The 26,933-nt window shown below is 48.3% G+C and overlaps 1 protein-coding gene across 1 annotated transcript in view; it reads right to left on the reverse strand.

Moving 5' to 3' along the window:
* The window catches only part of ATP8B3 (ATPase phospholipid transporting 8B3), a 30,885-nt gene extending 9,305 nt beyond the window's left edge, over window positions 1–21,580 (reverse strand). Inside the window, exons 1-18 of the mRNA XM_059489992.1 lie at window positions 21,509–21,580; window positions 20,934–21,025; window positions 19,394–19,507; window positions 17,482–17,580; window positions 17,026–17,087; window positions 16,398–16,470; window positions 16,238–16,308; window positions 14,826–14,908; window positions 12,579–12,737; window positions 10,794–10,882; window positions 10,053–10,246; window positions 9,117–9,325; window positions 6,954–6,988; window positions 5,686–5,806; window positions 4,884–5,072; window positions 3,251–3,363; window positions 1,814–1,978; window positions 172–283 (exon numbers count right to left, since the gene is read on the reverse strand). Of these exons, the coding sequence (XP_059345975.1) occupies window positions 172–283; window positions 1,814–1,978; window positions 3,251–3,363; window positions 4,884–5,072; window positions 5,686–5,806; window positions 6,954–6,988; window positions 9,117–9,325; window positions 10,053–10,246; window positions 10,794–10,882; window positions 12,579–12,737; window positions 14,826–14,908; window positions 16,238–16,308; window positions 16,398–16,470; window positions 17,026–17,087; window positions 17,482–17,580; window positions 19,394–19,507; window positions 20,934–21,025; window positions 21,509–21,563 (2,035 nt within the window). The 5' untranslated portion in view covers window positions 21,564–21,580. The remainder of the gene's footprint in view (window positions 1–171; window positions 284–1,813; window positions 1,979–3,250; window positions 3,364–4,883; window positions 5,073–5,685; window positions 5,807–6,953; window positions 6,989–9,116; window positions 9,326–10,052; window positions 10,247–10,793; window positions 10,883–12,578; window positions 12,738–14,825; window positions 14,909–16,237; window positions 16,309–16,397; window positions 16,471–17,025; window positions 17,088–17,481; window positions 17,581–19,393; window positions 19,508–20,933; window positions 21,026–21,508) is intronic.
* Window positions 21,581–26,933: the final 5,353 nt, after the last annotated feature.

The raw sequence follows: 26,933 nt of genomic DNA on the forward strand, positions 1-26,933 counted from the left end.
GGTGGGCAGCAGCTCCTTCCCCTGCCTCAGTTTCCCCTGGCAAGTGGGATGTGCTGCGAAGGGAGCAGCAGGACCAGTTCCTGCCCACTCCCAGTGGCTCTCCTCCTCTCTGGTCCTGGTCAGGGGAGAAGCTCAAATTTGTTGGGGGGTTCTGGGGGTGCCTCCACTGACCTTGTTTGTCTCCTGTCAGCACCCACACTTTGATGTTGCCCAGTTTCAGCAGCTGGATGGTCTCGGGGACCCCGTCTTGCAGCTTGTCCTCAATGGCTGTGGCCCCGAGCAGCTGGAGGGGGTGACTGGGTGTCATGGCACGGGGCAGGGCAGGACAGAGGTGGGAATCACCCCTGGATCCAGCCAGCAGCCCTTGCTGGGGGTGACACAACCTGACATCTACAGCCTCACACCCCAGTGTCCACTGGCAGGTCACAAAGTCACCCCTTGGGTGAACTCCACCTGTCCTGCCCCCAGGGAATGGGTGTTGGGTTGGACACTTCACCTCCTCATTCCTCCCCCCTGCCTGCCCTGTGGGGCACAGAGAGCTCCTCCTGACCCCAGCCCTGTCCTGTCACTGACATATCTTTTGAAAAATACCTTTGCCGGGATTTTTCTCCTGAGAAGCTGAGAAACCTCAGAAATTAAATATAAACAATAATTATCTGCTGGTGTGGAATGTCCCAAGTACATCTTTGATTGGTCTCATGTGGATTGTTTTTAATTGATGACCAATCATGGTCCAGCTGTGTCAACGCTGTGAGTAGTCACAGGTTTTTATTATTCATTCCTTTCTAACCTTCTGATGGAATCCTTTCTCTCTATTTCTTTTAGTATCATTTTAGTATAACATTTCTAATATAATAGAATTGTAATGTAATGTAACATAATATAAATTATATATATCTTAATACAATATTATATATTATATTATATATAATAGATATTAGATATTAGATATATTATTTATATTATGTATTACATAATAATATAACATAATATAACGTGATATAATGTAATGTGATATAATGTGATAATATAATATATTGTAATGCAATGATGTAATGCAATATAATTATGTAATGTAACATAATGTAATATGATATAATATGATGTAATATAATATAGATTATATATACTTTTATAATATTAAATATAATGTTATATCTAATAGATATTATATATTATATATATTATTTATATATTATGTAACACAATATAACAATATAATATAATGTAATGTAATAATATAATGTAATGTAATACAATATGATATTATGTAATGTAATATGTGATTAATATAATATAATATAATATAATATAATATAATATAATATAATGTAATTCATTCCTTTCTAATCTTCTGATGAAATCCTTTCTTTCTATTTCTTTTAGTATAATTTTAGTATAACATTTTTAATATAATATAATTAATATAATGTAACGGAATATAATATAATATAATGGAATATAACATAGTGTGACGTAATGTAATATATTATATTATATTATTCATATTATATTATTCATATTATATTATATTATATTATATTATATTATATTATATTATATTATTTATATAATATAAATATATACTATATTTATATAATATATAAATATTATTAATAATATTTTTATTTGTATAATATAAATATATCTTTATATAATATATAACTAATATAGTATAACTATAACATAATATAACATTACGTGATATAATGTAATAGAATAGAATAATAAATCAACCTTCTGAAACATAAAATCAAAATTCTCATCTCTTCCCTCATCCTGGGTACCCCTCAAACACCGGCCCATGTCCCACCTGCAGGTTCTGCTCCATCTCCTCGTAGAGCCCGTCCAGCTCCCGGGCTCGGTCCCCCAGCAGCGCCGCGGCCTCGCGGTGCCTCCGGCCCCAGGTGCGGAACTCGGCCTCGCTCACCTCCCGGCTGGCCACGCACAGCGTCCGCAGCGTCTCCTCCGCAAAGCGCTGCAGGGAGAGACATCAGCACCCTCCTCCCACAGGAGTGGGTGGCAAAGCTGTCCTTGGGCCCCTCAAACAGGAAACAGAGACCCAGAGGTTTCTCTCCTGGATTAGGTGAAAAAGGCGCCTCATAGGATGTGGGGGACTTCACCTCAAACTTAAGGATAGCTAATTGGGAGCCAAAAAGTCCCTCCTAAACAATTTACTAGAAAAAGAAGTGAACAAAGAACCTCTGACACCTGGCTCACCTTTCCTCTGTTTGTTATTTTGCCTTTATTAAACCTTTTTGTTTCCAACACTGCAACAGAAGCCATCCTGCTGTTTTTTATGCTTCCAAGGGTAGCTGAGCTATCTTGGGTGTGTTATACACTCTGAGAACTTATGAGACCTGGCTTGAGGAGGCTCCTATAACATCCTCCCTCCCCAGGAGATTGTGGGAAATTATATGAAAAGTAGAAAGTAAGGACGAATAGAACAATAGTCTGTGTATTAACACTTGGCTAGAATAACTCCCTAAGCTACAGAAAAGTATATCTAGTATACACTAAAAGTATATATTATAAAAGTATATCTAGTGAGATATTAGGGAATTCTAAGCTTAATAATGGAGCTCTGTGCGTTGTATCTTAAGGTTTACAGGCAGGTATTGTATTCGAAATAAGCAAGCATTGTTTTAACCAAAGGTACGTGTGCTCATAGTGGTTGGATGGCACTACTGCCAATATGCTTTTGCTTTGTGTGGTTGGTCAAAAAACTTTAAAAGTGAGTTGTAACATTAAGTTCTTTGCTGTTGGGGATGTGAGCTGATGGCATCTTCCCGTTGTCATAACCATGTAATGAGATCGATGCTGGAAAATCAAACAGTTTGAGATGCGTTCCTCAGCAGTCCAATCCTGTTTGTGATTTGTACATAGACTCCCAAATGGCAATAGAGAGGGCCAGGAAACTCTCACAGGACCAGGACATCACCCCAGGCCAGCCATGGGCACAGCCAGAGACACTCCAGGACCTGAGCATCTCCCTCCAGGCTCCAACTCCTCCCATCCTCCAGCATCCCCCTGAGCATCCCTGGATGCAGCTGCTCCCTGCAGAACACCGAAGGTGGAATCCATTCCCTCTCACCCCCTGTCCCACATGCAGGTGAGGCTCCTAGAGCAGAATGCAGAACCAAAACCCCTTAGGCAGAGGGAGGAGGAGAACAGGGCATGGACTGCAGGACACCCAGCCCAAAGCCAGCAGGAGGCAGAGCAGTGCTGTCACCCCAGAGGTGGCACTCACATCCAGAGCGCTCTCGGTGAGGCTCTCCCGGGGCCCGCGGCTCTGCAGCCTCTCCAGGATGACGGTGTCGGCGCCCTTGGTGTAGAGCCGGATGGTGCCCTGGGGGTCTCGCACTGCCAGGGAGGGGAGGACACCTTAGGGCCCCTCAGAGGTGGCTCCCGTTCATTGCTGTCCCTGCACGGTGGCCACACTGGCCATGCTGGCCCCCAGAGGGCTCCATGGTGCTTTTCCATCTGTGGCCATGGGGAGCATAGGGGTATCCCTGTCACAGACATCTTTTAATGAAAAGTCCTTTCCTTAGGATTTTTCCTCATGAGAAGCTGAGAGGCCTCAGGAACAAAATGTAAATAATGATTATCTGCTGCTGTGGAATGCAACAGGTGCATCTGTGATTGGTCTCACTGAGTTGTTTGTAATTAATGGCCAATCACAGCCCAGCTGACTTAGACTCTCTGTCTGACCCACAAACTTTTGTGATCATTCCTTTCTATTCTTAGCTTAGCTAGCCTTGTGATGAAACCTCTTCTTCTATTCTTTTAGTATAGTTTTAATGTAATATATATCAAAAAATAATAAAGCAAGCCTTCTGAAACATGGAGTCAGATCTTCATCTCTTCCCTCATCCAAGAACCCCTGTGAACACGGTCACATATCCCCAAATCTGCACCACCACGGGGCAGAATCAGGGACTGTCAGCTCCTCACACAACTCCTCTGAGCCCTGGATTTACTTCCTCTCTCTTGGCTGCTCAAACCCTTCTTGGCTGCCATGACCAAGGTGAGCAAACCCACAGGGATGACCAGGATGACCCTCTGGAGCCGGCTGTGGATTTACTGATGTCAGAACTCAGTGCATCCCTCCGGGTGTTCAGAGTTGCTGGGACCCCATCAGGGGGCTCAGAGACCCTGGCACACAGCCCAGAGCACCTGGGGATTTGATTTTGACCCCTGGAGCAAGTTACCAGCTTTGTATGAGGAACTGAAATTCACAGAGGTTTGAATGGTGTAGTAACAAAATGATCACAGGGTGAAAATGTAGATTTTAGGATTTTTGGTATGGGGGTTATGGGGACAAGATGGAGGAACTTGGGCGTTCCAGCCTTTCTTCTTCTTCTTCTCTATCTCCATTTTCTGCAGTGATGTTGGCACTTTGGGATTGGTTTAGAGTAGAAGCTCACTGTCTAACACAGGTGATGGGTATTTGGAATTAAGTGTAAATATGTTATATGTAGTTTGTAGTATAAAAAGACAACACAGAGAGTGCCTGTGGCTGCCCTGCTGAGCAGATCTTGGCTGGGCAGAAAGAAAATATTATAGATAAGAATTAATAAACAACCTCAAGACAGAAAACTGAAGAGTCCAGACTCGTTCTTCAGCCGTGCGGGCCGAAGCAGAGACATCCTGCACATCTCGGGGCAGCAATTAACAACCAAAAACCTGAGATACTTCCTCTCTCTTGGCTGCTCAAACCCTTCTTGGCTGCCCTGACCGAGGTGAGCAAATCCACAGGGATGACCAGAATGACCCCCAGGAGCCGGCTGTGGCCACCTGCAGCCATGCCAGTGCCATCCCTTGTGGGGCTGAGCACAGAAGGCACTGGGACAGCCCAGCCCAGCCCACCCCACCCCACTCACCCAGGACAGACATCCTCTTGCGGTCGCTGTTGAAGTCCAGCATGGCCAGCAGCTTGTAGGTCCTGGTCCTGCCCAGCTCCCTGATGGTGATGGAGTCCTGAGTCCGGCCCAGGAAGACGTAGCCCAAGCTCCTGGCTGCCAACACCAGCGCTTCCTCATCAGGGGAGGCTGCCTGGTAAACCAGCTGGTCTGCAGGGGAGGAGGAGGAGGAGGATCACACACAGAGACTCCCAGCAAACCCCACTGGGACAGCTGCAGTGCCCTGTTCTTGCCCATCTGTGACACCCTGAGCTGCCAGGCTGGGAAAGCCCAGCCCTGCTTGTCTGATCTGGAGAGGGACAAGGGATGGAGGGACAGGACACAGGGAATGGCTCCCACTGCCAGAGGGCAGGGCTGGATGGGAGATTGGGAATCAGGAATTGTGGAATCCATCCCTGGAATGGATTTCCCAGAGCAGCTGGGGCTGTCCCTGGATCCCTGGCAGTGCCCAAGGCCAGGCTGGACAGGGCTTGGAGCAGCCTGGGACAGTGGGAGGTGTCCCTGCCATGACAGGGGTGGCACTGGATGAGTTTTGAGGACCCTCCCAACCTCAACCATTCTGGATTCTATGCTCCCAGACAGGATTATCCCCCTTGTGCTTCTGTTCCCACCCATGAGCTCTGAAACTCCCCCAAACACAAACCCATGGCACAGGGACAGTGGCAGAGCCCCCCACGGGCTCTCCCACACCACAGCTGAGCTTTGCTGGGTTCTCCCAAACCCCACCACGGCCCCAGAGCCCCGAGGGGCAGCTCAAACCCACCGCCCCTGTCCTCCACCATGACAGTGTGGCAGAGGGCCAGCAGCCTCAGGAACTCCCTCAGCACGGGGTCATTGTCCCTCTGGGCGGCTTCCAGCAGCGTCACATCGCAAACACCCGACTTCTGCTCCCCAGGGTGCTCCCAGCTCAGCCCCAAGCCCTGCAGGAGGCACAGGCAGGATGCAGGAGCCCAGTGGGGCTGAGCACAGGGCTCTGTGTCCCCAGGAGCACCGGGATGTGACACAGCAGCACTCTGGTGTTCTTCTGTCTCAGGTTGGAAATGGGGATGTGTGCTCTATTCTATCTGTGGAGCAGTTCTGTTGTTCCGTTCATTGGGCAGTTTTTTCTTTATCTCTCCCACAGCCAACCCTCCCTCCAGGAGATCTCTGCTGTCCATGGCCACTGAGTGTCCCTGCAGGGCTGAGCCAATCCCAGCATCCCATGGGGAGATGCTCCGCCCAGGGGAGGAGCCAAGCATTCCTGCCTGGATCCAATCTGAGCCTGGCACAGCACAGCAGCCTTTGCCCCCTGCATTGCCAGAGGAGCAGCTTTCTGCTGCCCTGCATGGCCAGAGGGAGCCCAGGCCCATCTGCAGCAGCCCTGGAGCTGCAGAGGAAAATTCCCCCCTTGTGCAGGATCCCTGCTGCAGCAGAGCCACAGCTGGCACTGCAGGAGGGCTGAGCCCCCGTGGGATGGGGCTGGGACACCACCCTGGCACACAGGGTGTCAGGTCTATTCTGACTCTGTCAGTAGGTTATTTTGTTTGTACTATTGCATTTGTATTTTCAGTTTTCCTAGTAAAGAACTGTTATTCTTATTCCCATATCTTTGCCTGAGGGCCCCTAATTTCAAAATTATAATAATTTAGAGGTTGGGGGTTTACATTTCCCATTTCAAGGGAGGCTCCTGCCTTCCTTAGCACACACCACTTTTCAAACCCAGACACCTTCTAAGGTCTCCCTGTCAGTGTGAGACCCCCAGGGCACAGACCCTGGCGGGAGCTGAGCTTTGCTCTGTGCTGTCCACACCAAGGGGGTAAGTGTAAAACAGCTGGGAGTGAAAAAACCCTGAAAATCAGAACTGCATCCTTTTATAACCCCATTTCCCCTGTCCTGAATGACAAACTCACCAGACCCCTCTGAGAGCCTGGACCTTGTTTGGAGCTAGGTGAGCTCCTCAGCACCAGCCTGTCCCTGGTGTCACCGGTGTCACCAATGTCACCAGTGGCACCAGTGACAGCCCCATGGCACGTGGCAGGGGGGTTTACTCACCTGTGGCTGTTTGTTCTCATGGCCTGTGCCTGAACCTGCCAAAATAAAAATAATCCCATTAATAGAGGGCTGGCAGGAGGCTTGAAGCAGCTTCACTGGAGAGGCTCCTGCTGGAGAAAAATCCAGTAAAAAACCAAAAACCTGAGCATCTGCTCAGGGTCAGACTCCACTGGGATATCCTCACTTTTTTGGCTTTTTGTTCAGATTTTCACCATGATTTTAATGGTAAAAATTCAGGTTTACTTTCAGCTGCATTTCCTGGAAGATTCTGCATTTGGCTGAAGCCTACTTGGATTAGGGTGATGCTGCTCCACAGGGGTGGGATGTGCTACACCAGGCAGGGAAAATTTGGTTTATTCCTGCCTAAAAGCTTTGCCAGGGTTTTTTGGCCTTCCTTTTTGCTTTTATCCGTGTCCATTTGTCTCAAGCACATGATACCCGCCTCAGGAAAGCAGTTCTTCATGCTAAAGCTTGGTCCTGCCCTCCTCATTAAATGTCACTAATTAAGCATCATGATGGCTCCCAAAGTAAGCCAAGAGCTGGAGAAAGTGCAGCAATGAGAAGAGGGAGGACTCTTTATGGGGAAAACTGAGCAGAATGATTAAAAAGAATGAATTTTTAAATGTACACAAAAGGTTAAAAAAACAAAAAACCCCAAACAGACAAATAAAATAAAAAACCCAGCACAGAGCAATTACATACATTCACTCTAATTTAACAGCTTAAGGACAATGATAATTTTACAACAAAATAAAAAATAAAAACTTCAAAAAAACCCCTTAATATAAAAATAAAATGCACAAACACTAAATAAAAAATAATGAACTTATTTCTATAATTATGAAAAAAATACCTTAAATTAATAAAAAGCTATATTAACAAAATTATAAAAAATAGAATATAAAAATATAATTATATAAAATAAAGCTAAAATTAAAATTAAACTAAAATGAACTAAAAATTAATTAAACTAAAACTAAGGTAAAAACTTACTGAAACTAAAACTAAAAATTATAATAAAAACATATATAAACATACTACAAAACCCCATTAAACAAAAATATCCACAATACAACAAAATTAAATAAATATAATAAATTTTAAGAAACCAAAATAAACCTCATAATAACTATCTATTAAATTAAAAAATTATGTATTGTCTTATAACAAAAAACTTATAACTACTTTAAACTATTGCCAACTACTTCCTCCTTTAAAATCTCATGACATCTAAAACTAATATTTACCTAAATAAGAAATCCTTCTTAACACAACAATAATCCCATTCCTTCATTAAAAACAACAATTGTCTTGGGCTGGAAGATGTTAGTGGTGTGTGTGTTGTATTCCCATCAGAGCTGGGGCAGTTCTCTGCTGTTGATGGGGCAGTTTTTTCTTTATCTCTCCCACAGCCAACCCTCCCTCCAGGAGATCTCTGCTGTCCATGGCCACTGAGTGTCCCTGCAGGGCTGAGCCAATGCCAGCATCCCATGGGGAGATGCTCCGCCCAGGGGAGGAGCCAAGCATTCCTACCTGGGCACAATCTGAGCCTGGCACAGCACAGCAGCCTTTGCCCCCTGCATTGCCAGAGGAGCAGCTTTCTGCTGCCCTGCATGGCCAGAGGGAGCCCAGGCCCATCTGCAGCAGCCCTGGAGCTGCAGAGGAAAACTCCCCCCTTGTGCAGGATCCCTGCTGCAGCAGAGCCACAGCTGGCACTGCAGGAGGGCTGAGCCCCCGTGAGATGGGGCTGGGACACCACCCTGGCACACAGGGGGTAGGGACTGCTCTGACTCTTCAGTAGTTTTTTTTCTTTTTTTGTACTATTGCATTTGTATTTTTAATTTTCTTAATAAAGAACTGTTATTCCTGCTCCCATATCTTTGCCTGAGAGCCCCTTAATTTCAAAATTATAATAATTCACAGGGAGGGGGTTTACATTCTCTATTCCAAGAGAGGCTCCTGCCTTCCTTAGCACACACCTGTCTGTTCAAACCCAGACACAATAATAAATGCTGCACCTGCAAAGCCCCAAAAACGTGGGAGATGAGAACAAGGAGAATTCCTACCAACACCAATCCTCCTGTCCCAAGCACTCAGCAGGGATGGAAAGAACCAGCTCCAGGTTCATCTGAGCCCCTACAAACCAATCCCAGCCCAGGTTACCATAGATGGTCCCATTGACACAGCATTTCTTGAAGCTCATGATGTTCTGGGTCAGGGTGCCCGTCTTGTCTGAGAAGATGTACTGGATCTGGCCCAGCTGGTCGCTGAGGCTGGTGCTCCTGGCCTCAGCTGGGATGTCCTTGGCACCATAATACATCTCCAGATCCCAGTTGATGAAACAGCTGTTCACCAGGTAGATGAACTCAAACCTAGGGAGTGCAGGAGGAGAAAACAGGGAGGAGGAGGTGGTGTTCCTCAGAGCCCAGGGTGCTGGGGAGCTGAGACAGGAAGGAAAGGCAGAGGGACATCCCCATTGGGATCCTACTGCTCTGCTCAAGGGACACAATTCCAGAGGGTTTTCTTCACCCACTGGGTCCCCTCTAGAATTCTGGCCCCTGCTGACCAAATTCACAGATCTAGAGGTCCAGTGAAGGGCCCAAAATTTGGAAACAACTTTTTCCAACATAAATTGTGATTGCTGGCTGCACAGAGCAGCTGTGCCCTTCTCCTCCTCATCCATTTTTCTCCCCATCCCTTCCATAGGAAGCCCAGGAATATCTCAGATCCTGCATCCAGGGAGCTGCACCTTCCTCAGAGCCATCCTCAGCCTGCCCACAATTCCCAGTGTCCCATCCAGCCCTGCCCTCTGGCAGTGGAAACCATTCCCTGTGTCCTGTCCCTCCATCCCTCACCAGGGATGCCCAGGGTCACATCCATGTTCTGCTTTTGCCCTGGGAAGATCTGAAACCACATCTTTGGTGTTTGTAGGACACACACCCCATCCACCCTTCCCCTCTGCTGGCTAAGGGAGCACCTGGGAATGACCTGGGCCACACCTGGATCTTCATTTTGGGGTTGTGACCCAAGCTCCAGGTGAGGAACAAGGGCAGGGGGTGGGTGCTGGGCCCTGGTCCCCACCAGCTCCGTGGTCCTTACGTGATGTACATGGACATGGGGATGATGATGCTCAGGAGGATGGTGAAGCCCCAGAAGTTGAGGAAGGCCTGGTGGGCAGGGCTGGTGTGCTGGTAGAGGGCAGCCAGGTAGCTGTGCTTCTCCTGGAACGTCTTGGCCCAGAACCCTGAGGCCACAGCCAGGCCCAGGGACGTTGCCAACAGCAGCAGGAAGATCTGGGGTGGGAAACCAGCATGAGAAGGTCCCAAGATGAGAAATCCCCACAGAGCCCACCAAAATCTTCTCTAGAAGGCTCCAGGGAGACCTCAGAGCCCCTTGCAGGGCCTGAAGGGGCTCCAGGAGAGCTGCAGAGGGACTGGGGACAAGGCCTGCAGGGACAGGACACAGGGAATGGCTCCCACTGCCACAGGGCAGGGCTGGGTGGGAGATTGGGAATCAGGAATTGTGGAATCCATCCCTGGAATGGATTTCCCAGAGCAGCTGGGGCTGCCCCTGGATCCCTGGCAGTGCCCAAGGCCCGGCTGGATGGGGCATGGAGTAATTTGAAGGTGTCTCTGCCATTGCAGGGGTGGGACTGGATGAGCTTTAAGGTCCCTCCCAACCCAAACCATTCTGGGATTCTCTAAACATGTTAAACTCAAGATATTTTGCCCCAAATCTTGCAAGATGAAGAAAAGCAGCACCACCCAAGCAAGAGGCCTCTCATGAGGAGCCCTGAGGGCCACCCAAGCAGCAGGGCAGAGGTGTTGGTCCCACACACACCACGATCACCAGCCGGTCCATCAGCTGGTCCAGCTTGGTTTTCTTCCTCTTGATCTTCCCAGAGTTCCTCATGATTTTGGAATCAAACCCTGGGCAGGGAACATTTCCAAAGTAAAAATGCAAGTTCCAGAAGGTCAGAGAGGCTGCTTCCCTCCATGGTGACACCTGCCCTCCCCTGAGGAGACCCTCCCTCCATCAGTGCCCCTGGAGCCGTGGCTGCAGGCTCCACAATGTGATGCCCACAGCAGCTCTGAGCCCTTCCTCTCCCCACAGCTCCCCATGGCCTGAGCTGGGTGGGCTGGATCTGGGATGGGTGGAAATGCCCAAGGCCAGGCTGGACAGGGCTTGGAGCTGTCACAGACATCTTTTATGGAAAATCCTTTCCTTAGGATTTTTCCTCCTGAGAAGCTAAGAGGCCTCAGGAACAAAATGTAAACATTGATTATCTGCTGCTGTGGAATGCAACAGGTGGATCTGTGATTGGCTCATGTTTGATGTTTGTAATTAATGGCCAATCACAGTCAGCTGGCTCAGGCTCTCTGTCCGAACCTTTGTTTTTCATTCCTTTTTTTTCTATTCTTAGCTAGCCTTCTGATGAAATTCTTTCTTCTATTCTTTTAGTATAGTTTTAATGTAATATATATCATAAAATAATAAATCAAGCCTTCTGAAACATGGAGTCAGATCCTCGTCTCTTCCCTCATCCTCAGGTCCCCGTGAAAGCCGTCACATGGAGCAGCCTGGGACAGTGGAAGGTGTCCCTGCCATGGCAGGGGTGGCACTGGATGGGCTTTGAGATCCTTCCAACCTGAACCATCTGGGGTTCTGTGACCATTTCCATTGCTTGGCAGCTTCTCTGGAGCAGTGGATGGTGTCCCTGCCATGTCAGGGCTGGCACTGGATGAGCTTTAAGATCCCTCCCAACACAAACCAGTGTGGGATTCTCTGAAGATGTCAAACCCAAGACATTTTGGACCAAATACTGCTGCAGCTGGGGGATAACTTGGGATGAGGAGAGGTTTGGTCCCACCAGGACATCCTGCAGCATCTCCTCCACCTTGTGCCAGCTGGGAACAGCCCTGCGGCACTGGAATTGTTGCAGTGTGTTGCAATTTCCTATTTTAGACTTCCTAGTCCCTTCCCAGGTGTGGCAATACCTTTCTTCCCCTTCCCCCTCACCCCCTTGCTGAGTTTGTTCTGTCAATCAGTCTTAACATTCCAGCAAGGCCATCGTGTGGTTGGTCAAGTTCAAAGGATGCCCCTCGGGCCTGGGGTCATTGGCCTGTCTGTGTGTCCCTCGTCCCCTGAGACCCTCCTCCTCCCACCTGGTTGGTGCTCACCTGTTCCTTTCCCTCCCTCTGTCCCTGGGCTTAAATTGAGCCAGAACCATGTGCTCAGCATTCTGTTGGAGCTGTTACCAAGATTCAGACATCTATGACCATGGAATAAAACTCTGGATATAAACCCTCCGACAGAATCTGTCTCCTTTTCCTCTTCACCTTAGCCTGATGCCTTTCCACCTGAGGTAAACTGAGTTTCTACAAGCCTGGGTTTGTTTCAATGCCCAGCTGCGACACCCAGCCAGCCAAAAGTGTCTCTGAGGTGAAACACCACAGCTGCCGCCTTTGGCCCAGCAGCAAGGGTCAGACGAGCCCGGGCACAATCTCCCGGGTAATATTGGGATCTTATTCCAATAGGAACGGCTCGGACACCTCAAAGCCGCCGTGCTGCCGGGTCATTCCTGCCCTTCCCGGCCGGGCAGCGACGCTCGCCAGGGGCACTCACCGGCGTAGAGCACCAGGCCGTGGCACAGGGCCGTGTTGCGGACGCGGCAGCCCCGCAGCAGGATCCGGTCCCCGTCCAGGGCGTGCGTGCGGCCTCGCCAGCGCAGGGTGCCCGTGAAGGTGTGCAGGCGGCTGTTGGGCTCCTCGCACCTCACCCGCCCTGCACAGGCAAGGTCAGCGGGCACAGAGAGCCTTCCTCCCCTCCCAGCCCCATCATCCCCCCCAAACAGGGATGCTCGGGTGGGAGAAATTGATTTATAATGGAAATGATATAGGTTATTAGTATTAAAATACACTAGTGCGCTTGGGGAAGCGTATGTATGTGTGTATATATATCCTATAAAAGTATTAGAAGTGTTGTGTGGCAAAAGCTGACTGGCTGAAAAAGCTATAAATGGTTATAAAGTTAAAAATGAACAGTTTAGAAAATGAAAAATTATAAAAATGGAAATGTAAAAAATTTGTTAATGTAAAAATTCTTAATAAATTTAATAAATTTAATACTTTAATTTAATTAATTTAATTATTTTAAATAATTTTAATAATTAAAAAAATTTTTAATAAAATTAATAATGTAAAAAACTTGTTAATGTAAAAATTCTTAATACATTTAATACTCTAATTTTATTAATTTAATTTAATTATTTTAAATAATTTTAATAGTTAAAAAATTTTTAATAAAATTAATAATGTAAAAAACTTGTTAATGTAAAATTTCTTATTAAATTTATTAATTTTAATACTTTAATTTAATTATTTAAAATAACTAATAATTTAATAAATTTTAAATAAAATTAATAATGTAAAAATTTTGTTAATGTAAAAATTCTTAATAAATTTAATAAATTTAATACTTTAATTAATTTAATTAATTATTTAAAATAATTTTGATAATTTAATAAATTTTAAATGAAATTAATAATGTAAAAAATTTGTTAATGTAAAAATTCTTAATAAATTTATTAATTTTAATACTTTATTTTAACTATTTAAAATAACTAATAATTTAATAAATTTTAAATAAAATTAATAATGTAAAAATTTGTTAATGTAAAAATTCTTAATAAATTTATTAATTTTAATACTTTATTTTAACTATTTAAAATAACTAATAATTTAATAAATTTTAAATAAAATTAATAATGTAAAAATTTGTTAATGTAAAAATTCTTAATAAATTTAATAAATTTAATACTTTATTTAAAATTATTTTAAAATTATTAATAAAATTAATAATGTAAAAATGAATTTGATATAATAAAAATATAAAAGTTTATTGGTTTTTATAAAGTATTATAAAATGAAAAATTATAAAATGAAAATGTAAAAAAATTGAAAACGAACAATGTAAAAATTATTAATAAATTTAATACTTTTAAAATAAATTAATAATTTAAATTATTGAATTAATTAAATTAATTTAATTATTTAAAATATTTCTAATAATTTAGTTATAATAAAATTAATAATTAAAAATGTAAACATGTAAAAATAAAAATTATAAAATAGAATTTGTAAAGATTTATTATTTTTAATAAAGTATTATAAAATGAAACATTATAAAAATTTATTTTTTTTTTTCTAGATTTATAAAGTATTATAGCCAAAAAATAGGTTGGCTTCTGGTGGAATGGTGTAGAGTTGTACATCTCTTATGTCTCACCCTTCATCGAGACTGAAAATGGAATAAAATCTTTTCAAACACTTCTCAGTTGTCCCATCTCTGTAAAAAGCTGAGAATAACCCAACCCTGAGGGCCTGCTGGGGAGATCCAGGGTTTGTCAGGGCATCTCCGGGTGGGGTTTGGAGGGCTCAGATTAAGGCTCAGGGAGGTGCTGGGAGGTTGGGCAGTGCAGGAGCCTCACAGGAGAAGGTACAAACACAACCCCCTTCACCCCCAAGGCCTTGGAGAGGGGAGTTCTGCTCCCTGAGGAGGAGCAGCAGGGGCTGGGCTCAGGTTTGGGCACCCAGAGCTTGGTTCCAGTGGGAAAACCAAGATCCAGGGCAGGGGGAAGGTGCCCAACCCTGCTGGATCCATCACAGAGGTGATGGGAAGTGCCTCCCACGAGGCCTTTGGTGCCTCTTGCTGGACTGATGGGAGCAGAGAATTCCCAAGGCTGGGTCCATCCCGTCCCATCCCATCCCATCCCATCCCATCCCATCCCATCCCATCCCATCCCATCCCATCCCATCCCATCCCATCCCATCCCAGTGGGATTGGCCATGTCCTCCCCCAGGCAGCACTCACCATCAAAGGCAGCCATGCTCTCCTCGCTCTGCAGCTCCTGGTGGGTCACCAGAAGGGCCTGTCTGAACTTCAGGTTGGTTTCCCTGTGAGCAGGAGCCAGGGAAAGGAATATAAAACAACCCTGTGGGGTGACAGAGCCGTTCATCCTCCTGTCAGGCTCACGGGACAGAGACAGCCATTAATTATCAGCTAATTACACAAGTGGTGGCAGTGAAATGCCAGAGAGGGACCTGTTGTGCCACATGTGCAGGAAGAGCCCTGGCCCAGGGACTCTGCCCTAAATCATCCTGCACAGGGAGGATGGGCTGGGAGGCAGCTGGGACATGGAGACACCAGCCTTAGGTGCTCTGTAGAACCCTCAGCAGAGACTTTGGACTCCCAGCTTCCAAATTTGTGGGTTAAATCTGCATTTCTGGGGTGTCTTCAGGTTTGGGTTTTGGAGGATCTCCCACATCCTGTGATTTCCACTGAGCCCTCCCAGTGCTGGGGGGTCCCCAAGACCAGGGTCTCTGGCCCTGTCCCCCTGATACCTTGAGGTTGAAGTTTTTCTGTTCTGTTTTGGTGAGCAGCTTTTAGCTTTATATTAAGGATAAATATAGGATATATAGGAAATACATATATATGTGTGTGTGTGTGTGTGTGTATATATATATACACCTCCTATAGCCTATATATATCCTATATATGTATCTTATATTCTATATATATCCTATATCCTATATATATATATCCTATAAATATATATATCTTTTATATATATATATATCCTAGATATACCTCCTTTATCCATCCTGTATATAATCCTAACTCCTATATCCACCCTATATATATATATATAGGATATATAGGATATATATAGGCATATAAAAATCTCCTTTATATAGGGTATATATATATATACATATATATATAGGATTTATAGTAGGATCTTTTCACAGGCTGGTGAAGACAAAACAATCCTATTCCATCTGCAGACTCAAGGACAATCCCCTCAAACTTCAGGCCCAAAGCACAAACAACGTGAAAAGAGGAGGGCAGGCAAGCAAGCAAGGAGGATGAAACTTCATCATTTGAAGCTGTTAATTGGACAATTAACAATACAGTTGTTGTTAACTGGACAATGAACAATTGGACAATAGTTAATTCCTATATGCAAATGGACTAAAACGTATAAAAATGTGAGATCTTGTGGCCAAGCGCTTTTTGCTCCCATCTTGGAGCCACCTGGGCAGAGCCACAACTGTGCCACTACCAGAGTGTGGCCTTGGAAGGCACTGCAATAAATATCCACTTTATTTCTCTGAACTCCATCCAGCCTCTGTTCCAGCTCCTCAAGGCATCACCCCCATGGCCAAAAGGGTTCCTGTCCCTGTCCTGTCCCTGTCCTGTCCCTGTCCCTGTGCTCTCCTCACCCATCAATGTCCGCGGTCTCCACATAGCACAGGCTGCTGGGCTCGGAGCTGCACAGCAGGAGCAGATCAGCCTTGAGGAGCAGAAAAGGGGGAGAGAGCAGCAGGATGAGCCCCTGGTCCCCGTTGTCCCCAGGGCACAGCCAGCTCTGGTCCCCCTCACCGGGACGACGCTGTCCTTGCGCAGCCGCACGATGTCCCCGACGCAGATGTCGCGCCACTGCCGCCAGCAGAACCTGTGGGGACACCCAGGGGACAACTCTGTGTCCCTGCAGAGCTGTGGGACTGAGGGCTGGGGGTGTTCCAGCCAATGCCTGTCCTGAATTCCTGCAGGATTTAGGTCTCCAGGCCCTTGTGCCACCTCCAGAGGGATGAGAGGGGAGGAAGGCTCTCTGAGGGTGGCACAGGAGCCATGTGTCACATCCATGTCCCTGTCTCCACAGGTGACAGGGGCTCTCAGCACCCTGAACACATCTTTCCCTGGAGCAGTGCTGGGCAGGGACACATGTCCATGGGTTGGATGTATTGGCCTGGAGGAATTCTGTGGCCAAGGAATGCCTCCCCCAGCACATCTCAGCAAACTGGGGCATTTCTAAACCTGCTGCCCATGCCTGGAACATCACCAATCCCACAGGAGGACCTGTGGCACGTTTTGGGAGGTGATGGGAGCTTGCAGAGCCCAGGACAGTCCCACCAAACCCTCCTCAGCTGCTCAAGGGTTCTAACCTCTCACTCAATGGGAGCACAGATGTTCTGGGTGTGACACAGGCACAGCCCCCAGAGCCCCTCACCTGCTCCCAGCCAGGATCTCACAGGGCCTGCTGTTGATGCTCCTGTCACTGCGGTGACGGCCCTGCACAGGACAGACAGACAGACCAAGGGGTGGCAATGGGCAATGCCAGGCTGTGGTGTCCCACAAAAACACCCCCCTGATGCCACCACCTCCCTCCTCACCCCAGAGCTGCATTCTGAGCCATAGGAAGGTTTGTTCTGATGGATAAAGAGGCTGAATCCCCCCCCCCCAGGTGATTCTGGGCACTCCAGCCCATGGTCAAGGTATTAAAGGTGACAGGAATGAGAGTCTGGACCCCAAGGGAAACAGCCAGGGTGAGACATCTTACCCAAGGGAAAATAAAACCATGTGTGGATGTGGTGGAGTAGGGGATCCCTCAGGGCAGCAGCCCCTGAGCCCCTCAGCCCTGCTGTTCCCCTCCCTGCCCCTGTCCCCAGGGCCACCCCACACTCACAATGTCATCGATGAGGTCTCGCAGCCCCCGGATGATGAGGAGGCAGCTCAGGGGGAACAGCAGGGTGTACCAGGGCAGCGTGGAGATCTCAGGGAAAGTCTGGAGAATGAGGATTTTACAGCACTGGCACAGCTCCTGTCCCACCCTGGGGCTCTTGAGGTGACTGAGTGACTCTCTGGCTGGCAGGATTCATCTCAGGATCCCCAAATCAACATCTCTGCTACAGACACCTTTTGTGCTGGGCTTTCACCTCTTTTTGAGGTGTGAAATGCTCCTGGGTCTGTGACTTTGGAGGGATGAATTTCTGGTTTGGTGTGGTCAATCTGAGCTTCAGCACCATGGGAACCAAACCCATTTTAGAGAATCAAGGAAAGATTTGGGCTGGGAGGGACCTTAAATCCCATCTCATCTCACCCCTGCCATGGCAGGGACACCTCCCACTGTCCCAGGCTGCTCCAAGCCCTGTCCAGCCTGGCCTTGGGCACTGCCAGGGATCCAGGGGCAGCCACAGCTGCTCTGGGCACCCTGTGCCAGGGCCTGCCCACCCTCACAGGGAACAATTCCTGATTCCCAATCTCCCACCCAGCCCTGCCCTGTGGCAGTGGGAGCCATTCCCTGGGTCCTGTCCCTGCAGGCCTTGTCCCCAGTCCCTCTGCAGCTCTCCTGGAGCCCCTTCAGGCCCCAAAAGGGGCTCTGAGGTGTCCCTGGAGCCTTCTCCTGTCCAGGTGAGCAGGCCCAGCTGTGCCAGGGCAGAGGGGCTCCAGGGTTAGAAGTTAAACCAAGACACGAAGGGGAAAGGAGGAGAAGAAAGAGAAGAAAACTGAAAGAAGAAATCAAAACTTTGGAGGAGAGAAATAAAACCAGAAGACGGGCTCCCAGCTGGAGGCCTGGAGCATCTCTGCGGTCTCCTCTGGCCTGGCTCTAGCAGCTCCACGTCCTTCTTAAGGAGACTTTAATTTAAATTAATCACACTGAACACAGGTTAAACCCCTCAGAAAGTTCCTGAAAGATGCTGAACACCACAGAAAAGCTCCTGGGGAACCTTTCAGCCCGGATTCCCTGCCCTGAGCTGCAGAGAGCGCTGTGTGGGCAGAGCCCTGGCATACACCCGTTGTGTTGTGATTTCAGGGTTTACTCCAGAATCTCAAGTCCCTCCCCTGAAGATTCCCTCCCAGGTGTGTCAATCCTCCCTCCTTTCCCCTCCCTGACCCCTCCCAGCACTGTCTGTCAATCCTGGAATTCCAGAAGAACATCAAGGGATTGGGAGATTCAAACTATTATTCTACTTAAACCTTCTTGACTTGTAATTCTTCATATAAAGGTTGGTAATTGTTTTTCCATGGGTCAAAATCAAAGGCATGGTGGTCTTGGGTTCTGTGCCAAGGTCTCTGAGCCCCCTGGGCAGGGTCTCGAGTCCTTCCGGGCAGCCAGAGGAATTTCCTGGGTTGCAACACTGCTCCTCAGGTTTCCCTGTGTGGAGAAGCTTTAAGGTGAAGGTGAAGGAAAGGAGTCAGTTCTGATGGAGGGTTTGCATCCAGAGCTTTATTCTGGCCCACAGGCCTCTGAATGCAGCAGCAGCTCCAACAGAACTCCCTGAGCCCGTGGTTGCTGCTCCTTTAACCCCGGGGAGAGGGGCAGGGAAGGGGCAGGGAGCCACCAGCCAGGGACAGGAGAGGAGGGACAAAGGGACAAAGGACACCTGGATGGCCCCAATGCCCCCAGGGATAGAGGGCATCCTTTGGATCTGCCAATCTGGAATGCCAGGACTGACAGTGCTGGGAGGGGGAAGGAGAGGGGACTGACACACCTGGGAGGGAATTATCAGGGAGGGACCTGAGGTTCTGGGGTAAACCCTGAAATCACAACAAAACAATTGTTCATGTTCCAGTACCCCCGGGGTGCCTGTGCCCACCTGGAGGAGGATGACGAAGACGAAGTAGACGTTGGCCATGCGGTGGAACTGCTCGTAGAGGTTCAGGGGCAGGAAGGTGAGCAGGCTGTACTTGGCTGTCCTGATGGCATTGCCCTGGGGACAGGGGGCACCGAAATCAGGGGCCTGCTCTGCAAATGCCAGAGCATTCTGGTGTTCTTGGGATTTCCCACAGAACAAAAGATGCCTTCAAAAATTATCAAAGCCATAAGGGAAAATGTTGATTTCTAAAATAATAATAATAATTATCATCATCATCATCACCACTATTATCATCACCACCATCATTGTTATTATTATTATCATTATTACTATAATCAATAAGTTATATTTAAAAAATATTTATTATTAATAAATCTTACTTAATTTTTACTATTATTATTTTAAAATTTTATTATCTTCATTATCTAATTAATTAAATTTGTATTATTTATTATTCAATTTATTAATAATGAATATTCTAGTTATATTTTAAAATTATTTTAATTTTAATATTATTATACATTTTATATTAATAACTTCTATTTTAATAGATTAATTTATTTTAACAGTATTTTTATTTTAATTGTATTATATATTTATTAATAAATTTTAAATTATTATTTCATATATTTTTATTTTAATATATTATTTCATTTTTGTATTATTTTTATTTAATTATTATATATAATATATATTATTTTATATATTAATTTAAAATTATTTATATTATATTATATTATATTATATTATATTATATTATATTATATATAGATAATTATTATATTATTAAAGTATTATATATTAATTTTAAAATTATGATTTCATATCTTTTGATTATATTATATTATATTATATTAATCATATTATAGATATTTCTTAATATTTTTTAAATTCTTATTTAATATATTTTATTATATTTTAACATTATTTCTATTTTAAAAGTATTGTATATATTGATGATTACTATTATTATTTAATATATTTTTATTTTTAATATATTGTTTTATTTTTATATTATTTTCATTTTAATAGTAGTAAATATTTATTATTATTATTTATTTTTATATAATTTTAAAATATTGTTTTAATTTTCTATTATTTTAATATTATTATTTTTATAATATATTCTTTTAATAATTTTTTCTCCTCACACGGAGCACCACTAATGTTGCACTTTCAGGAAGGGAAGGGAAGGGAAGGGAAGGGAAGGGAAGGGAAGGGAAGGGAAGGGAAGGGAAGGGAAGGGAAGGGAAGGGAAGGGAAGGGAAGGGAAGGGAAGGGAAGGGAAGGGAAGGGAAGGGAAGGGAAGGGAAGGGAAGGGAAGGGAAGGGAAGGGAAGGGAAGGGAAGGGAAGGGAAGGGAAGGGAAGGGAAGGGAAGGGAAGGGAAGGGAAGGGAAGGGAAGGGAAGGGAAGGGAAGGGAAGGGAAGGGAAGGGAAGGGAAGGGAAGGGAAGGGAAGGGAAGGGAAGGGAAGGGAAGGGAAGGGAAGGGAAGGGAAGGGAAGGGAAGGGAAGGGAAGCCCAGGACCAGCCTGGCTCACCGAGTATTTCCTCTTGCTCAGGCAGAAGGCAAATTTCTTCCTGACCTGCATGTGGTAGCTGCGGTCATTGGCTCTCACCTCCCAGGTGAAAGCTGGAAGAGCAAAGGGACATCCATCCCCCAGTCCCCCTGGGAGCCAGCCCAGGGCACAGGGACCCATGGTGGCCATGGCTGGGGTGGCTCCTGGGGACCTTGGGAGCTGCAGGCACAGCTGGGATCGGGGTCAGTGACAGGGGACACAGAGAGCAGAACATTCCAGAGCTGCAGGGGTGCTGCCCACACCTCCCCCGAGGTTCAGGGTCACCCCTTGGGCTCAGGGTTTGGCTCACAGAGGGCTCAGGCCCTGCAGGGTGAGCCCCCAGCCTTTGGGGTTCTGCTCATTCCTCTCCCAGTTCTGTTTGTGCCACTCCAGTGCAGACCCTCCAAGCAGGGCCCACCCCAGCCCTGCTCCCAGCCCTGCCCCTGCTCACCCCAGACCTTCTCCTTCCCCATTCCCCACCCGTGTCCCACACTCAGCTCCCTCACGAACCATCTGAGAGCAGCAAAATCCCCAAACCACACCCAAATCACACTGACCTGGCTGCTGCTGCTTCCCACGGGGGCAGCCTGGGGCTGGGTCCTGCTCAGCCATGCTGGCACCAATGCCAGGCCCTGGGGACAAGGACAGCCAGAGACTTTTGGAGCACTGAGCAGGGACAGTGGGATCCTATTGGGATGCTCCCAAAGGCCAGGCCCTGGGGACAAGGACAACCAGAGAGTTTTGGAGCACTGAGCAGGGAGAGCAGGATCCCACTGGGATGTTCCAGCTCCTAAATGCCAGGCCCTGGGGACAAGGACACCCAGAGACCTTTGGAACACTGAGCAGGGACAATGAGATCCTATTGGGATGCTCCAGCTCCCCGAGGCTCCAGGGCAGGACAGACTGTGGGAGGGACATTGTCCCATCAGCCTTCACCCATCCCAGCTCCCTGTGACAGCTCCAAGGCATTTCTGCCCCCTGGGGAAGCTGCAGGAAATCACTGAAATCCCTGGGGAGGAACTGGAGCTCTCCCTGTGCTGCCAGCCCAGCCCAGCTCCATCAATGACAAGATTTCCCTCATGCCTGATGGTCCTGTGACCTTCCTGCAGGGGTGGCGGGGAAGATTAATTAATGTTTGTGAAGAGCTTTGTGATCCTCACATGAAGGGAGGCAGTGAGGGATAAAACATTAATTACATTATTAAATAACCCCACCAGAAGTCACCCATGCCGTTATTTCTTATCTCACTCTTTGATCACTTTTTTCTTTCTTTTACCCCAAAATATCAACTTCCCTCTTGCTCCTGTGGGTATTGCTCTGTCCCAACACCTCAAAGACACCACTGGCTGGGCATCCATCCTCGTTCCAGGTCAAAGGGACCCAAACACCAACAGCACCTCAGCCCCTGCAGCCAGGAGCTTGCCCAGACCCATAAAATCCTTCTTTACCACCCAGGACTTGGTGCTGTCCCTGTCCTTGGATCCTAAATCACACCCTGAGCTCAGCACACACAATTCCAGAAGATTTGGGTTGGGAGGGACCTTAGAGCCCATCCCATCCCATCCCATCCCATCCCATCCCATCCCATCCCATCCCATCCCACTCCTGCCTTGGGACACCTTCCATCACCCCAGGCTGCTCTAAACCCTGCCCAGCCTGGCCTGGGACACTCCCAGGGATCCAGGGGCAGCCCCGAATGTTGTTTTCTTTGTTTTCACAAACAAAAAGGAGGAAGGGAAGGTTTCAGGGAGATGCTGGGGGCGGTGGGACAATCCCAAAAGCTCCCACTCCCAAAAGCTCCCACAGGTAAGAGGGAGCAAGAAGAACAGATGGATCCCTGGATGGATGGGATCTCTTCCACACAGAAATCCCACAGGAGCCCCCCAGACTGGCTGTGACCATTTAGTTTAGGTAAAACAGGATTTGACACAGAGCAAAGCCAATCCCCCCCTTCCTCCCTGCTGTGCCCCACTCGTGTCCCTGTCCCAGCTCTCCCTGCAGACAGACAGACAGACAGACAGGGCTGGATCTGACCCCGCAGGGACAAAGGCAGGACAAACAAACCCCTCACAGATCTCCATGGAACTCCTCAACACAACAATTCCACAGAAATAATGGCAGCAGGACTCGCCAAAAGGCCACGGTAAAGTGGGGAAAATTTGGGCATAAAGCAAAATATTGCCCAGAGCCTGTGGAAAATGTGACAGCACCGAATCTTTGCCCAAGGTGCGGAAAAGGGAGACACTTTGCAAATCAGTGATATTCCAAATATGGCACAGATGGAAATCTTTTACTGAGAAAAGTGTTTCACAGCGAGGGAAACCACCCTGAAAGAATACAAGTGTTAGTGATGATTCAAGAGCCCAAAATGTCTCTGAAAACAGAACATTTGGGGAACTTTATTCATATCCTATCTGCAGGGTCATCAGCTGATTCTCCAATTTTTCAGTTTTGGGGATTGTTAGTAGTGAGCTTATAACCTTTCTTATTTCTGTTTTCTATACCTAACATTGATAAATAGTGACTGCTGTTAATATTACATAAACGTTTTAAAAATATTGGCTCAACCCCTGCAAACACTTGCTGCTAATATATTGACTGATTAACGTGAATTCACTGATTTTTGTGATAAGAATTATTTATAATGTTTACAGCTGGCTTTCATATATTTTACAATCTCTCTGTGTACAAAGGGACAAAGGAGGGACAGCAAAGCCCTCCATGGGCTCCTGGCAAGGACACTTCCCTCTCTCCTCCTGCCAGAGAGATTGGGATATAGGGGATCCCATAAACAGGATGATGGATACAGGCCCAGAGGGAAAACCCCACAGGAGACAAGACAAACCTCAGGGAACGGGGGAAACTGAGGCAGCTGCTCACAAACCCTGATCCCATCCCTGGCAGTGCCCAAGGCCAGGCTGGACAGGGCTTGGGGCACACTGGGATGGTGAAAATGTCCGTGCCATGGCAGGGGTGGCACTGGATGGGCTTTAAGGTCCCTCCCACCCCATTCCAAGGTCTCAGCCAGGGGTGGCACAGCTGGGACAAGCCCTGAGCCTCAGCCAAGCTCCTGATGGAGAGGCCCAGGCTCAGGCTGGGAAGGGCAGAGTCAGGATTGCCAAGGGGACACAGGCTGAGGTGACACAGGGCCCATCCATCGGGACAAGGCAGCCCCAAGGCCCAGGAGTGTGGCCAAGCTCAGCCAGACCCACCCTGGGGGTTTGGTCCAGAACTGAGCCCTGGCTGAGCTCCCCCAGCCCAGGGTGGTGGTTGGGGGTCCCAGGGTGTTGGTTGGGGGTCCCAGGGGCCGCTCAGGCCCAGTAACCCTGGCTGTGCCCTCAGGGCTCTGATCTGAGGCTCAGAACATCCCCTGCCTGTAGGGGGACACAGGATGGGTAAATGAAGGTGGGACAGAATGGAATCTCATCCCTTGAAGAGTTGTAGCTGAGCCAACTACTAAAGATTAGGAGCAGGCCTGATGTTAACGGGTAGTAACATTGTAGTAAATAAGAACAGTGTTATAAAAGAGTGGATTGGTGGGATCTGGAGTTGGATGGCTGCTGCAAGGACCAGGAACAGTCAGTGCTTAGAGGAGCTACCTATGAGAAACATCAAGGAGGTACAAAACTCTGGCAATATGGAATCCTTGCACTATAGTGACAGTGGAACTCTTGATACATAAGACAACACCTGCCCTCCCTCCTTGCTCCAGGACACCAATATTTAGGGTGGGGCTGACAGTGAGAAATGCCAATGTGTTTTCCTGGGTTCTGCTTCCAGACCAGCCTGTCCTGAGCTCCACACTGGAATTCCTGGGTTTATTTGTGTTTATCCTGGTGCCCTCATGCTCAGGCCTGAAGCTGCTGATCCACCATGTCCCCACCTTGCCTGGCATCTTTGAGCCCAGTCAGGATCACCAGGATGCCCAACCAGGCTCAACTCAGCAGCTCCACAGAATCCAAACGGTGCCAAACAAAAGCACAGCTTGTTCAGCACCTGCAGCTGGCACAGACTGGGCACTCCGCGGGGCTGAGTGCCCTGCAAAGGCAGCTGGGGGTGCTGCCTCTTGCCAGGGCCTGGAGCAGGGGGAAAGGGGGGAAGAAAAGGTGAATTAAAGCACTGGAAAAATATTTTCAAGCAGGTATCCAAGAAATCTCGGTTCCAAGAAAGCTCTTGACAAACGTCACTCATCAGCTCAGTAATCAGAGATTAAAACTGCTGGAATTGGTGCCAGGGCTCCCTGCCAGCCCCAGCCCCACGGGGGGACAGCCTGGACAGACAAACCCTGCTCTGAATCCCAGGGAGGGCTGGGGATGGCCAAAGGCACAGGACACCCTGTGAACACCTGGGGACACCCTGTGAGCACTGTCCCACACCTGGGGACATCCTGTGAGCTCTGTCCCACAGCTCAGTGAGCCCAGCAGTGAGTCCTTACCCCAGGGGATGTTCCCCCAAATCCCCACCTGGGATGGAGCCACCCGGACTGTCCCATCCCCGGTGTCCCTAAAGCATCCCCATGCTGCTGCCGGCGGCTCAGAAGCCCCAAAACAGAACTTTCTCATCCCAAAACAGAACTTTCTCACCCCAAAATGCCGCTCCGGGCTCCTGCAGGTTCGCATGGCTGAGCAGAGCCGGGTTTAGGGAGGGCCGGGCACGGCGCCACCGGGGTTTGGCCGGGGCTGCTGAACCCGCTCGGATTTCTGTCCCTGCCTGCTCCGAGCGCTGCCACGGGAATTCTGTGCGGGTTTTGTTCTGAAATCCCCGGCTCAGCTCCGTGCAGGGGCTGTGTGAGAGCTCGGGGCAGCGCAGAGCTCCCGGTGCCCTCGGTGCCCTGCGGCTCCTTCCACGCTGGGGACACGCTGGGGACACGCTGGGGACACGCTGGGGACAGCACCAGCCTGGCCCTGGGTCCCTCCCGGGGCTGGCACACAGCCCTGTAACCCTCCTGGGGTGCTGATGTTGTTTCCTGACCCCAATGTCCCCCTGGGACTGCAGCCAGAGCCACCCCGGGGATGTCCCCACGGCCATCCCGCCCCAGTGTCACCCACCCCCAGGGCCAGCCCCCCCAGTGTCACCCACCGCGACAGGCGGCACTGGGCGGGGGGTGGCTGTCACCTCCCGGGCCCGGCACGCCGGAAACGCCCCCGCGCTCGGCCGGGCCATCATTAAACCCTCTCGCTGTTACTGCCCAGGACGTGCCCGAGCCGTGAGTTTCCCTCCTCTCGCCCCATTTCCAGCTTGGATGCGCTCCGGGGTGCAAAGGCGGTCCCCAAACGCTGCTCCGTGCCCGGAGGGGCTCCCTGGCACCACAGGCTGTGTGTGTGTCCCCCCGGTGTCACCGTGCCACCCGCGGGGTCCCCGTACCTGCCCCGGTGCCGGGCACAGCCCCGGGCAGCGCCGCGCTCCTGCCGCTCCTGGGGACGGGACTGCCGCCACCTCCCTGTCCCCCGAGCTGCCACCAGCCCTGCCCCACGCGGGACCGTGGCACAGCCCATGCCACACCTCCCTGGGCCCTGCCCGCCTCCCTCCTGCCCCTCCTGCCCCGGTTCATTGTCCCGCTCAAACCGAGCCGAGCCGCGGCTCCGCTGGCTCCGCGACACGGTGACACCGCCCGGGTGTCCCTGCCACCGTCCCAGGGCAGGGCAGGCGGTGCCAGGCTGATCCCGGGCAGGTTTGGGCAGCCCCGGGACTGGCTGGTGTCCCCACTGGTGTCACTGGTGCCACTGGTGTCCCCACTGGTGTCACTGGTGTCGCCGGTGCCCCCCGAGCCCCCCGGGTGTGGCAGTAGTTCGGAGGGACTGGGCTGTGCTTGGGCACTGTGAAAAACGCCAATCACTTGTTTTTTTTAAATTTAAAAGTTTAATAGTAATAAAATGGTTGTAAAAATAGGAATACAATTAGAGTGATAATGATCTGGACAATTTGAATTAGGACAATATGAGATAATAAATACAAAGAGTTATGGATGTCTGGGTACGTTTT

This window comes from Ammospiza nelsoni, chromosome 27 (assembly GCF_027579445.1).
Source record: "Ammospiza nelsoni isolate bAmmNel1 chromosome 27, bAmmNel1.pri, whole genome shotgun sequence".
Lineage (NCBI taxonomy): Eukaryota > Metazoa > Chordata > Aves > Passeriformes > Passerellidae > Ammospiza > Ammospiza nelsoni.